The following is a 17,847-nucleotide window of genomic DNA, read 5'->3' on the forward strand; positions in this document are numbered from 1 at the left end:
GAGTGAAAATTTGGTCAACACATCCTCTACCTTTTGTAAAACCGCACTGCTCTTCTCTTAAAACTTTGTCTACGGCATCCCTCAGTCTAAAAAGAAACATATTACTAAGTAATTTACTACCTACAGAGACCAGACTAATGCCTCGATAATTACCACACTCACTTTTATCACCTTTCTTATAAAGTGGCTTAATTAAGGTTTTTCTAAAATCGTTAGGTACTTCCCCTTTTTCAAAAATCATATTCATAATCTTCAGTAACTTATTTCTACCCTCAGAGCCACCATATTTAAGAAACTCATTTACCACCCTATCAGTACCTGGAGCCTTATTATTCTTTCTTATGTAACTTTCTCATTTAAAACAGTGTGCAATGCAGGACGTTTTTTTTTCTCCTGACCATTACTTAATTAATTTTAAATCCACTTGCTACACAAAAATAATGAAATCTGAAACTCTTTCTGCAATTCGTCTCTCTCACTGTACCAGTGACAGAGAAAAATTAATTACCCTCAGCAATAAACAATTAAAACTATTATTAACCATTAAAGGAAAATCGCAATTTAAATGGGTTCACGCATGACGATTTTCGGGGCCTCTTCGAATCGTAATTAACTTAGGAATCCGAGTACCGATTTAGTCGACCATGTAAAAACTGCTTTGGGTGTAATCTGTGGGTTGGGTTCAGCTAAGAGACTTTTATACTCTCTTTGGATTCATATCTTTAAAAGAAGTGTTAACGTGAGTATGCGTAGCAACGGTGAAGCTTGGTTTCATCTCATTGGCCTCCTGACCTGGACAGACATAGCTTCATGGTTCTTCCGCACTCAAGATTTAGCGTTACATTGCTGAATCCCACGGCAAACTTAAATGGAGAATATTAATTTCCTGCTCATAAATATAGGTGATAAGATATGATATCTATAGATATAAGACAAGCTAAAATGTAACATTTAATGAAAAGAATGAGTGAGTAGCACAGAGACAGCATGCACTGATTATGGAGACACATTGACACGGTCAAAACGAAAGAATGTATCTTTAACTTTTATAATTTCGCCAGAGAATTAAAATGAGGTTTTCTGGTATTTCACAGGAATAACTTTTAGTTGAGGATCTGAATAAGTGTACTGTCTATAGGGCTTACACACATACAGTGTATCATAGTAGGAAAGTAAGCATAGTTGTAGAAAAATAGTGTGTAGCTGACTAATTTGACTGCATTTTGCACAGTAAAGAACATTTTTTAAGTGGACTTTGAACTAGAGATACCGAAACATGTGGATATTAATCAACTAAGGAAATTTATCTCGTTTTCCGACTCCTTAAAAAAAGACTGTGCGAAATACCCTTTTATTTTAGACATATTGCTTATAAAGACTCTAAGGAAAGATCTATAACTGAGGAGATTAAACAGGACAACTGTGACATATTTGTGTATGACGAGACTTCAATTTAGTATATATATATATATAAGAAACTTAAAAAATTACCATTATATGTCTGATTTGAAGATTTTCCAACCAAGAATCAAAATTACTACTGAAAAAATTGTCACTCTACGAGACAAAAACCCAAGCATATACCATTTTCGAAAAACTATTGTGGAAATTTGCCGCTAACTTTACAACATCTAATAGTACATCTTAGATGTTCACTTTTCCCTCCTTCTTTCTCTATCCTTTCGACCGTAAAAAAAAGCAACTATCATGAAACCAATAAAAGTGCAAGCAGAAATTCCAAGACTTCCAAGAATCATCTTTTTGAAGGGAATCCTTTTGAAAAAGTTACAAACCGCTTCTGTTTCATCATCGTTCATTCCGGGATAGCTCGAATTTGTCCTTGGGCAATTTAGTATGCCATTACACACAAGTCGATGGGGTATACATACGCTTGCATCAGGACAGAGAAATTCACACTTTTGACTTTCTAAAGGTGAAAAGCTCGGCTCATTGGAATTCACTGGATAAATTTTTGTCCAAAATAATTGCAGAAAACTTTCAGTTGGATCTCTTACTTTTAAATGAACAAGAATTCTACCCTCTTTTAAATCAGATACTTTCAGTGTTAATGGAATTGAATTTTTGAAGCGTATATAGCTAGACGCATCGGGAATGAATGTTTTTCTTGTTGTTTTGTATGGGGTTGTTGTTGTAGGAATTGGCGTTGGTGTTTCTGTTTCTGTATTGGTACTTATAATGTTTGAACGAGTGGTTCGCGCCTCTGTTAACAATTCTCTCATTGTATATCGGTCTTCTTGTGACTCAGTCGGTCTATAGCTTCCTTTAGAGTCCCTACCTGAGTCTTTATCTTTTCCATATTTTGGTTTCGCTACGTTTTGGCTAGATTTAACAAGAACACCTCCTCCCCCTTTTTGTTCTTCAGGTGTTAAAATTCTACCATGGGTATCTAAAAGAAGAGGCATGTTATAGGCTTTATCATCGTTATTTTCAGAAGTACTATTTTTCTCTTCTTCAGCTAACCTAAAGTCTTCTATTGTATTGGATTGGCTAAATGAATCCGTAGCTATCCTGAGAAAACCTTTTTCTCTTTCAATAGAACTAAAATCAAATGTTGACATCTCCTCAGTGTTTTCTTCTGCTTCCATAACAGCCTGATATGTTTTCAAAGTTGACTCCACGTGAGAAACATCTCGATTTTTTCGATTTACCTGTCCACAAAGAGAAAGTATTTTACCATCTCTCCCTGGAATGGATATTTCTAGCTTGTCCTCTTCACAATTAGATGAGCTAAATTTGACGAGTTCAATATTCACTGCAAGACTAGCCTCCGGATCATCAAACACATCTGATAATTTCAGCTCCCAAAGACAAATAACTGAGCCGAATCCCAGTTGGCCAGAATAAGCATCCTCATCATAAAGATTGGGAAAAACAAGAGTTCCTTCAGATCCAATTAAGAATTCGGTCTCTCCACAAATGGATGGATGAATGAACTCGTAGGTGCCAGAAAATAGAGGTGATGAGGATTTAAAGTAACTGAGTGATGATGACTCATTAATTTGCATTTTAATATTCAAATATCTGTATTTTGAGACTACAGTGATTGGCAGTTGACTTTGGGAGCAAATATCTATTTTTCCATAGCTATCGCTTGATTCTAAGACATTTAACCCTATTTCACCCTTAATTGATGGGTCTGAGATTGTCAGTTTATCTATACAATTTTGTAACTTGAAATTTACAGATTTAATTTTAACTTGAATTCGACCATAGTACCTAGGTTCTGATGTAAAGTACAAAGAGCAATTCACTCCGTGGCCTTGACCTTTTTTGTAAGAAATCGTGTTCAGAGGGCTTGAAAACTGACCTCTTGGCCTTAAAAATGTAAATCTTTCATCACATTCAGTGTCAAAAATCCTTTCTCCAAATGCTGTATTATTAAAGAAGTCGTAATGGGCCCAGTAGTATAATGATGACCCGCTATAACTTCCTGTCTCACTTATAAACTGTAAGAATAGTGTGTTGCCTGTTGAAATAAAATCATGTTTTTCCATTGGACGGGAAAAAGTATCACAGAAAGTTTTGATTATGTTTTCTGGATTTGCATCTGGCCCATCAAACAGTGTTAAGGATTCAAGGCAGTCTCCTTCAATATCTTCAATGGGTGCTGTAATACGACCAACACGAAAGCTGGAAAACATAAAATACAAAATTATTATTACTGTGTGTTCGAGCTACTCAAACGATACTAAGTGAATTAATACGCCACAACTTTAAAAGCTCTTGTTAAAGACAAAAAGCTTGATTGTCATGACAACTACCAACCAATTATATTTTTTAGAGCTAAAATGGCAAAAAATAGGCCCCAGAGCAGTATCGCATAATTCACACAATAATAAAATACAGTTACCAAATTTATTTTTCTAAAATATTTTATTTTTCCAAAATTTGTCATAGCATCGAACATTTTATGTAATTTTCATTGACTTCTTTTCCATTCATGATTTTTGAACGGAATTCATCTCGCAAAGTTACTTTAGATTAGTGGATCTGAACAGATGTTACAAATCTCCCTGCCCTAGTAGAACCCAAGGAGGTAGTCAGGGTCTGGGAGCACGAGAAAGTAATTGTAGCATTGGTGAAACAACCAACCATGCGGTTCTTCTGTTTTTTGTAGTATAAGATATTACCACTGTGAAAGGAATTTTACGTTGGAAGTTGCAAAGAGAATTAAGTCTAGTTTTTTTTTTTTTTTTTTTTTTTTTTTTTTTTTTGAAGTTTTCTTATATCCTGGAAACTGTATGCAGACTAGCATCCAAGAAAATTTTTCAGGTACACCTTTGTTGTTAGGACGATGTTCATAACATGCTGCTAATAAATTGTATTGGAAGTGTACCCTGGTCATCTTACATGTAGCAAAGACTTTTGTGTAAATTTTCAAGGGGGGCAACAGTGAAATACATTTTTTCTAGAAAATAAGAGATGTTGAACTGCAAATATAATCTCAATGTTTATTAGTCTAAATACAACTCAATCTAAAGTTATTTGGTTGAAATTGGATATGTTTTGGAGACTAGGAAGGAGCTTGCCAGAGTGATAACAAACTAAACTCTAATGCTTGTTAAAAATAATTCAGCTATTTCTGTTTGAAACGATGACGCTGGCTGATTTCATACTTCCTCTGTAAGAGAACTTCCAGGGCGTACACCCTTATTTGGGCTCTAAAGATTTTCTATGTTTGGGTCATTGACGTACTTATATGACCATGTTAAAACAGACGCCTCATGAGTATAATTCAGCCATTATTCCATTTTCAAATACATGTCGGAATAGGGTTAATAAAAGGAAGTTGAATTACGCGTTTTGAAGATTTAATTCTATGATTATATTTTTTATTTGAATGGAATGAAATCTGGTCTTATATCACTTGGGTTTAGTAAACCGACGAAGTTATGTTCCCCAATGAATCAATCGCCATGCCATTTTTTAGAGGGAATTTATGGTTATCCATGTCCCGCCTCCAATGGACCCTTAACACCCCCCCCCCCAGACCTTTTGCCCACCCCTTTTTTGACTTGGAATTCTTAGGACTTTTAAATCTTTTTTGGACTCAAAATTTTTTGGACTTAGACTTTATTTGGACTCAGAATTGTATGGACTCAAAATTTTTGGGGCTCAGAATTTTTGTTACTCAGTTTCTTTGGACTCGGAATCTTTTAGACTTAGAACTTTTTGGATTTACATTTTTACATAACTTAGCATTTTTTTGACTTACAATTTTTTTGGACTTACATTTTTTTGGACTGGTGAACAGTTTTTGTGGAATTCCTTATATGGCTGCCCCAGTGATGCTCTATGGCTGGTCATCGACACTACCTAGTTAATTGTATGTTTTTAATCAGTATTTTTTGTACATTGGAATGATAAACACTTTCATCATATTTAAAAAAAGGTGGCGATGAAATATTCCAAGAAAGTATGTACACATTATAAAGTTATCGTTGCGTTGAATGCTGACAAAGACAAATATTTGAACTTTAAATATTTAAACGATTTTGGATATGCGAGAGTAGCATTTACAGAGAAGTTAGAGCTCAAACATAATGCGAGAAACTTAAAGTTTTGATTTAGCTATACTCTCTCCTCCAAGACGACGCTTAACACCCATCTGTCTCACCCCTTTCCCAAATACTCCCTGTAAGCTTAATCTTGAGACTCCAAGTTATTCCCGAGATATTAGAAATACACGCTTGAGATAACCTAGGAAAACATAATGTCCTTTGATGTAAATCTATTTAAATCTGCAGAGATTATAGTCCCATAGGAGCATAGAGAGTTAATCAGATCAGAAACAAAGTTTGCTTAATCGCTCCCCCTCCCCTAAAACAAAATTTGTAGTTCCTTTGCCTTATCCTCACTCCATTTTCCCAACAGTTCCTTTAAATTTTAAATTTAAACTTCAAGTTGTTTTAAAGATATTGCAGATATGTACTTTCGATGACCACAATTCAAACAATGTCTTTCGCTTTACCTCTGTTTTATCCCACCTCTGTTTATCCGGTCAGCTTAATCCCACCTTAAGACCCTTGAAGATTTTAGCTTGATCACCAAAGTCCCCGCAATAATTCAGATAATTAGAATAGATAATTAGATAATTAGGGGCTAAGGGCAATAATTTGGAACTTTAAAGGCATTTTTAATGGGATGTTAAAAAAGCAACAGCGGGTAACCAGCCTCCTACCTCTTACCTTTTAGATACCCCCCCCCCCCCCTTATAACTAATAAAAACCTGAAAAAGCAACTTTATTCAAAATAGTCGCAACGTCTAATAGCTATGCCTCTGTGCATTCCATGCCCCCAGAGCTCACGGGCAAGGACTGTAATTTATGCAATTTTCCCATTTTTCAGATGTAGGAATTATAAATGGGAAAGGGGGGATTGTTCGATACTGAGTGTGTCGTCCGAAAAGAATAAAAAATTCATTCGAGAAATTCTTTCGAAAATTTCGAGAAGTGTTGAAGAGTATGCTTAAATATATCAAAAGGAAGTAATCGCATCCAAGTTATCCAAAAGGTGTATCTACAATATTTGAGAAAGGGGTTAGGGTATTAACTTAAAACTTTCAGGGCCAGAACTACCAGTACTATTAATAATACTATCATCACTGGAAATGCAACTCGTTTTGACTGTAACTATGACTATGCTTGACTTTGACGACTTGCAACTATGACTGCGACTGCTGCAACTGCATACGCTTGTGATTACTTTCAGGGACTGTTGAGGAGGGCGTTAAACTTTGAAACTATGACGTTGAAAAAACATCGGTTCGGTGCCTTGAAACTTTTTTGTTAACAAAATTGCGATACTAAAATGGGGGATGTTGAAACTTTCACAATAAAAAAAAACAGAAGTCAATTAAAAAACATTCGAAAAAGATGTTTTTTTTAAAAAAAGTAAAGAGGCATATTAAACTTAGGAGCAGCAGAAATAAATTCCTATAATATTTCAAACTCAAAACCACCACAAACCCACTATTAAAGAATGAATATAACCCGAAACGAACAAAAATTAAATAAACAATAATAGCAAACATACAGACAGCATGTACTAATATGAATGAATAAATAAACCTTAAAACGAATAGAAATTAAATTGAATACTCAGGTTAGACTGAAAACAAACAAAAATCACTATAAACAGGACTTGTGCTACTGGCTTCTTTCCTCCACTTATCGCAAAAGTCTAACGTCTATTTTGTTGTTTGAATTTTACTGGATACTAAAATAGCATCCCGGGGTATATTTTAGGGACTAAACGTTCACCTGAGCAAATCATAAGACGCTTTGTGTGGCAGATTTTTCTAATTATATGATATGTTTCGGGGACTTTGGGGATCAAGCTAAAATCTTCATGGGTCTTATGGAGGGATTAAGTGGACCGAATTTTTTTTCTTATAGGATAAAACAGAGGTAAAGCGAAAGACATTGCTTGAATTGTGGTCATCGAAAGTACATATCTGCAATATCTTTAAAACAACTTGAAGTTTAAATTTAAAATTTAAAGGAACTGTTGGGAAAATGGAGTGAGGATAAGGCAAAGGAACTACAAATTTTGTTTTAGGGGAGGGGGAGCGATTAAGAAAATTTTGTTTCTGATCTGATTAAATATTTTTGCTCTCTATGCTCCTATGGGACTATATTCTTCAGACAGGTATTTGAAAATGAAATAATGGCTGGATTATGCTCATGAGGCATCTGTTTTAATATTGTCATGTAAGTAGGTCAATGACCCAAACATAGAAAATCTTTAGAGCCCAAATAAGGGTGTACTCCCAGGAAGTTCTCTTACTGAGGAAGTATTAAATCAGCCAGCGTCATCATTTGAAATAGAAATAGCTGAATTATTTTTAACAAACATTAGTGTTTAATTTGTTATCACTCTGGCAACCTCCTTCCTAGTCTCCAAAACATAACCCATTTCAACCAAATAGCTTTAGACTGAATTGTATTTAGACTACTAAACATTGAGATTATATTTGCAGTTTAACATCTCTTATTTTCTAGAAAAAATGTATTTCACTGTTTCCCCCTTGAAAATTTACACAAATGTCTTTGTTACATGTAAGATGACCAGGGTACACTTCCAATTACATCATAATAAACTGTTTTTGCTTTCTTTAAATCCAGAACTTTTCGAATAAATGGATGAGCTTTTTGCTTAAATTATTCAGACTTGTGTAAAAACAAATTGAAAAATTTTATATGTATTTGAGTATCTTATGCTTGAAAAGAAACTGTATATGTAAGCTCTCAAAACTTTGAGGATTTTTTGTATAGTTGCCTATATTTCGTACACAATTCACTTGTTTTTGTGCGTTTCAAAAATTAACCCCCCCCCCCCCCCAAAAAAAAAAAATAAAGAAAGAATATCCATACCACGCAATAAATAGGCCTACCAGTGTACGTTGAAAGTGAAGAGCAAGCTTTAACCCAAATATTTGTCTTTGAAGGGACTGGAATATAAAATTTTAGCCTTTGAAAAGGGCTGAAGTATATTGTAATGTTTTATTCTAATGAAAAAAGAATAACAAACACGCGAAATCCTTATTAGCTACAAATATATATATATTTTTTTCCTAGCAAACTTGTAATTTGTGGCATTTTATGTGCGAAAAGGTAAAGAATACTTTTGAAAATTGACGAATCAGAAAGTTTACTGTATATTATAAAGAAAGTATTTTCATGCCTCTCGTGGGGTCCTATTAATGTTATTGTAGAAACAGATGTGGATAGTCTAGGCAAATACACACGAATTTAGTTGCAGGAAAGTCGCCCCTTTAGTTGCCCCTTTAGTAAGCTAAAAAAAAAGCATAAGAAATAGGCAAACTATAGAGAAAATATGATAAGTTACAATAAAAACGCTAAGACTGCTTAGGCTTTGAAGTAAGATTTTGAATACCCCCCGTTTAAACCCGGCCTGGAAGGGGTTACTACCATTCAAGGGTATTGGAGTTGAAAACGCTATTATTCCATGAAAAGAATTTTCTTGGTAAATACGGACAATCAAAATGAGCTTCGTTCTATTTGGCCCTCCTCAGACCCTTTCTCTTATGACATTTATTATGTATCCTATTTCAATTCAATACTGCTCACCCTACCTTCCTGTCACCATTTTTCAGCGTGCAAGAAGTGGCTTAGTGCCCAATTCTTTTAGCACTCTCTATATCGCTCTTTGGCAGGTGCTCTTGTAAAATTGGAAATTAATCATGGTTATTATAGTGAAAATTGTGATTCCGAGACCAACAACAGGCAACCGCTAAGTGGCAACAGTGGGAAATTCAATTTATCCCAAATCCTCTCAGAAAGTCTACGTGAGGCCAATAAAACAAGCTGGGAACACTAATCAAGAATTTTCCAAGTCAGTCCAAAAAGTTGAGCTTTTCATCTGTATTCTATGTTATCTTTATTGATAAGAGAAAGCTGGCAAATTTTAGCCTGTCAGTTTGTACCGCCTGTTGTGGCGGGAGAAATTGTTATGCACCCTTTTCTATTAAGTAGTAAACAGAAAAGCACTCCGATTTATTGTAATTTTTTATGCTGTGCCAGTTGTCCTTGTAATATTTTCATTGAAAGAAATGTTTTCCAAAAAAAATTAAAGAGTCATAAGCTAAAAAGAGGAAAAATAGCGTCATATAGTAACTCCAATTTAAAACGAACTGATATTGCTAACTATGAATAAACGAAAACCAAAAGGAACAGAAATTAAAACAATTTAATAATCAAATGCAAAGATAATAGACAATTTTGCGGTTGAATAAATGAATCCGATACAGTCCCCTTTTTAAGAGTATTAATTAAAAAAACTTTTTCTACAAAATAAGTTATTCAAAGAAAAGTAAAGAACTCCATTAAACAAAAAATGAGCAAAAATAAAGTCAAATAATCTACCAAAAGCCCTCCTGCCTATAGTGCGTTTTGATTTTGTTTTTAAAAGTTTTACCTTAATACCCTTAGCCTTTTTGAGACTCAGGGGGGTCAAGCATACCCCCTTTTCCAAATAACTAGCCTTGTATATAAGCGTTAGACAACTTATATAGCTTACAACACATACCCTAGGGGGCTGTGGGGACTATGTCATCCCCGGGGGCATAGATATTTGACATTTCGACTATCTTGAACAAGATCGCTATTCTAACAATTTGATTAGATATCTTTGGGGAACGGGCAGCTAAAACAGGAATGAGCTGGGAGCTGGTTGCCCTTTATCTATTTTTAACATCCTCCTCAACATGCCTTGAAAACTGAAACTTAATTCCCTTACAGCCCTTGCCCCAGGGGCTTCGGGTGGGAATCGAACCCCGGATACATAGTTATTTCAACTTTGGACTATTTTGAACAAATGGTTATCTCAAAATTTTGATCAGGTGTATTTGGGGAAGGAGGGGGAGGTTGGTTGCCCTTCGATCATGTTTTCATAAGCAGCGCGCTAGCGCTGCTTAAGTAAAGAACGATGTGGGCACAATGTGTTTTTTTTTCTCCATATTCGGGCATTTCGTATCAAAGGAGTTGTCGTAGAAACTTCGAAAAGGGCTCATTCGATAGAAAATAGTGCCCTTTTTGATAGTCGAAAGTGATTGGAAAGCAACTAGCCCCCCCCCCACCCATCATTCCCCCAAACACATCCAGTCAAAATTTTGAGATAGCCATTTTGTTCAGCGTAGTTGATTTCCAGATAGAAAATATCTTTTTGAGGAGAATACTCCCCACAACCCTCGGGGCAAGGGTTTTAAGTTATGCCCTGAGGGCATATAAGAACAATGTTGGCACATGTGTATCATTTATTTTTTTTCCTTTAGAGCAGGGCACTTCATATGGAATGAGTCGTCGTAGAAACTTCAAAAGCGGCTCATTTGATTGGAAATCGAGAGTTCTAGTGCCCTTTTTAATAGTCGAAAGTGATTAGAGGGCAACTAGCCCCCCCCCACGCCCATCATTCCCCCAAACACATCCAATCAAAATTTTGAGATAGCCATTTTGTTCAGAGTAGTTGATTTCCAGATAGAAAATATGTTTTTGAGGAGGACACTCCCCCCGAGCCCTCAGGGCAAGGGTTTTAAGTAATGCCCTGGGGCAAATAAGGTTTTATAGAAGGCGTTGTCTTAGAAAATTCAAAACAAGCTCATTCGAATGGAAACTCAAAGGGCTAGCGCCCTTTTTAATAGTCAAAAGTGATTGGAGGGAAACTAGCCCCCCCCCCCCCCCCCACGCCCATCATTCCCCCAAACACATCCAATCAAAATTTTGAGATAGCCATTTTGTTTAGCGTAGTTTCTTTCCAGATAGAAAATATGTTTTAGAGGAGGACACTCCCCCACAACCCTCAGGGCAAGGGTTTTAAGTCATGCCTTGGGGCATTTAAGGTTTTTATAGAAGGTGTTGTCATAAAAACTTCAAAACAGGCACATTCAAATGCAAATCCGAAGGGCTAGTGCCCTTTTTAAAAGTTGAAAGTGATTGGAGGGCACCTAGCCCCGCCCTCCAAACCCATCATTCCCCAAACCACATCCAATCAAAATTTTGAGATAGCCATTTTGTTCAGCGTAGGCTAGTTGATTTCCAGATAGAAAATACGTTTTAGAGGAGGACACTCCCCCGTAACCCTCAGGACAAAGGTTTTAAGTTACGCCCTGGGGGCAAAAAACCAAAAAGGTTTTTATAGAAGGCAATGTCGTAGATACTCCAAAATAGGCTCATTCGATTGGAAATTCACAGGGCTATGGGCCTTTTTAATAGTCGAAAGTGTTTGTAGGGCAGCTTGAACCCCCCCCCCATGCCAATCATTCCCCCAAACACATCCAATCAAAATTTTGATATAGCCATTTTGTTCAGCGTAGTTGATTTCCACATAGAAAATATGTTTTTGAGGAGGACACTCCCCCACAACCCTCAGGGTAAGGGTTTTAAGTTATGCCCTGGGGGCATATAAGGTTTTTATAGAAGGTGTTTTCGTAGAAAGTTCAAGTTGGGCGCAAAAGCCCTATACCTTCCCAAGGCCAGAACAAAATTTACACTTTACTGAAAAAATATAAATGAATATGAATTGTCAGTTTAATATAGATATACTGATATTTAGTAATCAAAATGTTAATATTATTTGATTTATTTAAGTTACAAAAGTAAAAACTTTAAATTTTTTTCAGTAAAGTGCAAATTTTGTTTTGCGGCCAACTTATGTTAATTTCTGCTCGTTTTGAGTTTGAATCGGTTACTTATTGTAATTTCTGTTCGTTTTGGGTTTTATTTATTTATCGATGCTGATTTGTGGTAGATTCACGCTTGGTAGATTATTTGATTTTATTTTTGCTAATTTTTTTGTTTAATGGAGTTTTTTACCTATCTTTGAAAAACTTATTTTGTGGAATTTTTTTTTTTTAATTAATACTCTTAAAAAGAGGACTAGAACTTCCGATTTTCAATATAATGAGCCCAATGCAAAGTTTATGTTACCATCCCTTCCATAAAACCCTTATATGTTAACAATGGACAACTTGCAAAAGTTACAGAGGCTTGTTGCACTCTGATCACTTTTGACTCTTAAAAACAGCGCTAGAACTTTCAATTTCCAATCGAATGAGGCCCGTCCAAAGTTTATAGGACCACCTCGTACATTCGCAAGAGTGTTGACTACTGATTTATCGTTCAGATTTGTTTCCATTCGTTTCATTTTGTTTATATTTTTTTCTGTTTCGGATTCATTTATTCAACCGCAAAATTGTCTAAAATCTTTGCATTTGATTAATAAATTATTTTAATTTCTGTTCCTTTTGGTTTTCGTTTATTCATAGTTAGCAATATCTGTTTGTTTTAAATTGGATTTACTATATGACGCTATTTTTCCTCTTTTAAGCTTATGACTCTTTAGTTTTTGTTGGAAAACATTTCTTTCAATGAAAATATTACAAGGACAACTGGCAAAGCATAAAAAATTGCAATAAATCGGAGTGCTTTTCTGTTTACTACTTAATAGAAAAGGGTGCATAACAATTTCTCCCGCCACAACGGGCGGTACAAACTGACAGGCTAAAATTTGCCAGGTTTCTCTTATCAATAAAGATAACATAGAATACAGATGAAAAGCTTAACTTTTCGGACTGACTTGGAAAATTCTGGATTAGTGTTCCCAGCTTGTTTTATTGACCTCACGTAGACTTTCTGAAAGGATTTGGGATAAATTGAATTTCCCACTGTTGCCACTTAACAGTTGCCTGTTGTTGGTCTTGGAATCACACTTTTCACTATAATAACCATGATTAATTCCCAATTTTACAATAGCACCTGCCAAAGAGCGATATAGAGAGTGCTAAAAGGATTGGGCACTAAGCCACTTCTTGCACGCTGAAAAGTGGTAACAGGAAGGTAGGGTAAGCAGTATTGAATTGAAATTGGATACATAATAAATGTCATAAGAGAAAGGGTCTGAGGAGGGCCAAATAGAACGAAGCTCATTTTGCTTGTCCGTATTTACCAAGAAAATTCTTTTCATGGAATAATAGCGTTTTCAACTCCAATACCCTTGAATGGTAGTAACCCCTTCCAGGCCGGGTTTAAACGGGGGCATTCAAATCTTACTCAAAGCCTAAGCAGTCTTAGCTTTTTTAATGTAATTTATCATGTTTTCTCTATATTTTGCCTATTTCTTGTGCTTTTTTTAGCTTACTAAAGGGGCAGCTAAAGGGGCGACTTTCCTGCAACTAAATTCGTGCGTATTTGCCTAGTTTATCCACATCTCCTCTGTATTGATTCTACAATAATATTAATAGGACCCCACGAGAGGCATGAAAATACTGTCTTTAAAATATACAGTAAACTTTCTGATTCGCCAATTTTCAGAAGTATGTTTTACTTTTTCGCACAGAAAATGCCACAAATTACGAGTTTGTTAGGAAAAATATATATACATATTTGTAGCTATTAAGGGTTTCACGTGTTTGTTATTCTTTTTTCATTACAATTAAACATTACAATAAACTTTAGCCTATTTCAAAGGCTAAAATCATATATTCCAGTCCCTTCAAAGACAAATATTTGGGTTAATGCTTGCTCTTCACTTTCAGCGTACACTGGTAGGCCTTTTTATTACGTGGTATGAATATTTTTTTTGGGGGGGGGGAGGGTAATTTTTAAACGCACAAAAGCAAGTGAATTGTGTACAAAATATAGGTAACTATTCAAAAAATCCTCAAAATTTGAGATTTTTCAATTTGTTTTTACATAAGTGTGAATAATTTAAGCAAACAAATCTCATCCATTTATTCGAAAAGTTCTGGAGATAAAGAAAGCAAAACCAGTTTATTATGACGGACTCGAATGAACTCTACAAATATAATTTCTGGGTAATAGTCCTCCGTAAATATATGTCTCATGTACATACAGTTTTGCTAAAGAATAACTTGGCACAAAATGCCTCGCCGTCGTTCTTTTACCTCAACTGTCAAAATTTCTAATTATTAAAAATTTCGTGTTGGAATAAGCAGTAACCAATCAGTTCATGGTAATGAACTGTAAGTAGGGAGGGACTAGTGCTAAAAGTAACCGGAGCTCCAAAAAATAATCCTTGGTAAAACAAATATGTATATAAAAAGAAACATCTTTTGAAGGTATTGTAAACATATAAAATTCGTTAACTTTAAAGTTTCACACAAAAAGTTATAGGTTGGAGAAAGTTTGCTGGATTTTCTAAAAAGGAGGAAAGCACCCTAAAAAAGGCGAGCGATCTTGATGAAAGGTCAATCATAGAATTTAGCATATCGGAAGAACCAATGGAAGAGAATTCAAGACCCTATCTACACAAATGCAAAGTTTTGTATTTCGTCAAAAAAGTGAGATAATAGTTGCATGCTTATTTGATCGGAAATTAAAGGGTTTTAGTCCATTTTTTTAGAGTCGAAGGGATTTGAAACTAACCAGCCTATGTCCTAGGACTGTTTTTGATATCTGGCCAATTTTGTTACCCCTCGGGACATCTGATCAACATTTTGAATTATCGATTTTGTATGAGTGGGAATATTCAGGGGTAATTTTCCATGGGGGAATTTCCCAGAAGGATTTTTCTTGGGAAATTTTCAGTGGAGGGGAATTTTCCAAGGGAGAGTGACTTTTCCGGGGAAGATTTTCCAGGGGGTAATTTTCCACGGGGAGATTTTCCAGGGAGAGTTTCCCAGAGAGAAATTGGTGGTTTTCGTTTATTTTTTTCCCAGGGTTGGACATTTCAAACTAACGTTTCTATAAGATCGAGAAAGGCTCACTAGAATGGCAATTGAAAGTTATCTTACTTCTTTTTCAGCGACAAAAAAATTGCACCACCGGAAAGTGGCTTTTTTCTGCCATTTTGCCTGGCCAAACTGTGACTTTTCCCCAAAGAAGGCCAAAGTTGTCATCAATTGACAATTATGAAATAATCAACAGATGTATGAGCATAAAAAAAAAAAAAAATCTGCAAATTGAACTTCCCAGTTACAGAGAAAGTAATACCGTACAGTGGCAAATTCGTTCATGATAAGTCTCGTAATCTAGTCTATATTACATAAATGGTAAATATACACACTTAATGTATTAATGTTTGATTAGTCAACTTGTTTCACTTGTAATTTTTCACGGAAGCTTCAAATTAGCACTAAACTGTATTATATGGTAATCATTTTTTTTAGCCTTATTAATGGCACCATATACCCTAGTGTCCTGTATTAATCTTGTTAGTCCTTGATTTACAATGCAATAATCAATAACATTGAGTTGTGAGCATAATGCTAACTAATGGACCATTATATGATCAAAAACCATATTAGTTATAACTGGATTATTGCATCCATAATTTTGTGTCGGTCTATTACCATTACTATATTTTTCCTTAAGCCAAATTTACTTACTCTAGGATACCGTCTATCCTTAATTTTACTGACCTGGACAACACACACCCCAGTAAAACAATCATATTTCTACCTGGGAACTTGTCAATTTTCTCTTGTAACTATGAATAAAACTCCGGTGATTCACTACCGTCTTCATCAGTTAGTTCTACAGAGGCAATAGCGATATGACTGATACGTTTCACTTTTTGGTTAGTAATTGAGTAACTAGAATAGCTGCTCAACCATATTGGTTATAACTACATTTTTGTTACTATTCTCTTCTATTCACCGAGTCTATTCAAAATAGAAAACCTTTCCATCCTTACTTGCACTAGTCTGGCCATTAAAGTCCCCTACTAAAACTGTCATATTTCTACTTTGGATCAATACTGTCATATTTCTTCTGGTTCACTACCGTGTTCATCAGTTGGTTCTAGAGGAGCAAATACCAATATGACTGATACCTTTCACACTTTTTGGTCACAAAGTGAGCAACTTAGATTATATTCTTAAAACACTACCAACCTAAGAAAGGCTTAGAAAGGTTATTCATTCATCAAGATCCCTTTTCTCTGCCTATATACCCTATCCTTCCTACTTGCACTAAAAAATTCTTCGTCACCTAATTCAAATTTCATTCAATTCCTAACCATGGGAGTTAAGGCTCTAAAACTCCTAATAAGTTTGGTTTAAAACACATATAGTACACAGTAGCGTATACTACGATATGATAGTATATACTAATGCATTGCAAGTGAGCGTAACGGAAATTTTTGGTGGGACTTTTGAGGAATTGAGTGAAAATTTTAATAGGAAAACGTTGAAGACAGTTTTACAGTATGCACGAAAAAATAGTCACTTTAAACCAGAATAGCATTGGAGACATCCGTGGCGAAAAGCTATTCTAAATAAGTAAAAACAAGCACGATTGATGAAAAAAGCTAAGATCTATCTGTGTTATTTGATTTCCTTGGCCTTTGAAAGCTCCGAAATTAAATTGTGAAGAAGCATCTTAGAGAAATATATATTGGGAAGGATCAAAGTACTACCTCGGAAAATACAGCCTGACAATTTGATCTGTCCTCCCTTGAATTTTGTACGTGCAAGTGGTTCTTGGTGGATACCAATGTCCAGGTGAAAGAAAAAGACCCTCAGAATCACCAGATTTTTCCAAATCTTCCACTGTGAAAATATAATTACATTGTCCCGTTGATATTTGACCCAAAGACGTGGCATGGCCTGGCCAACTGTCAACATTGAAATGAAAACCTGTACTGATCATGGGACCTAGAACAAAAAGTTATGGATGTGTTTATCGAAGCCGAATTTCTTTCAATGACTAATAAGACGTTAAAAAAACGTTTTGAATGTCTGTCCTATGTTAGTAACGTAAGGTCCCTAAGGTAGTTGGAAGTGAATCTGTAGAGTTCAGAATTTGACAAAGTAGGAAATGGATGGAATGTTGTAGGAAAATACTTATTGGAGTAGAAGATCAAGTTTTAAGAAGGAGAGCTATAGCTTTGAAACAGATGCTAGAAATACTTTTTTTGGTAGAACTGACAAGGGTTTTACATAAGAAGTTGGGAGTGATAGGTTTAATGAGAACAAGATCAAAGTAAGGGAAGTAAAAAAAGATCAATGGGTGGAATTAAAAAAAAAATTATATGGAAGCTATTGACAATGCCTAAGACTAGTCAATCATTGCTTATTACGTTGAATCAAATTTTTTCCGTTGAATCAATGCTTATTACGTTGAATCAAATTTTTTCCTAGCCTTAGTAAGTTACGAATTGTTGCTAACAAAATATTACAAGGATTAGCATAGTTTGTTTAACTAAGGGACGCGATCGGTCTCAACTCCTCTTTTCTTCAATCTCATATATCTAAAAACAAATGTTTTGATTTTTCCGACTTACAATCATTCGAGGATAATTTCGGGATTGTTAATAACTATTTAACATTAGAAAATTGAAAAAACT

At 35.2% G+C, this 17,847-nt stretch overlaps 1 protein-coding gene across 1 annotated transcript in view; it reads right to left on the reverse strand.

Moving 5' to 3' along the window:
• Positions 1–985: 985 nt before the first annotated feature.
• LOC148949361 (uncharacterized) overlaps positions 986–17,847 on the reverse strand; it is a 289,387-nt gene continuing 272,525 nt past the window's right edge. The window contains exons 6-7 of the mRNA XM_089093397.1: positions 16,918–17,155; positions 986–3,651 (exon numbers count right to left, since the gene is read on the reverse strand). Of these exons, the coding sequence (XP_088949523.1) occupies positions 1,653–3,651; positions 16,918–17,155 (2,237 nt within the window). The 3' untranslated portion in view covers positions 986–1,652. The remainder of the gene's footprint in view (positions 3,652–16,917; positions 17,156–17,847) is intronic.

The sequence above is a fragment of the Artemia sp. Qi Xiang Cuo genome, chromosome 8, assembly GCF_049724085.1.
Source record: "Artemia sp. Qi Xiang Cuo chromosome 8, ASM4972408v1, whole genome shotgun sequence".
NCBI classification, from domain to species: Eukaryota; Metazoa; Arthropoda; class Branchiopoda; order Anostraca; family Artemiidae; genus Artemia; species Artemia sp. Qi Xiang Cuo.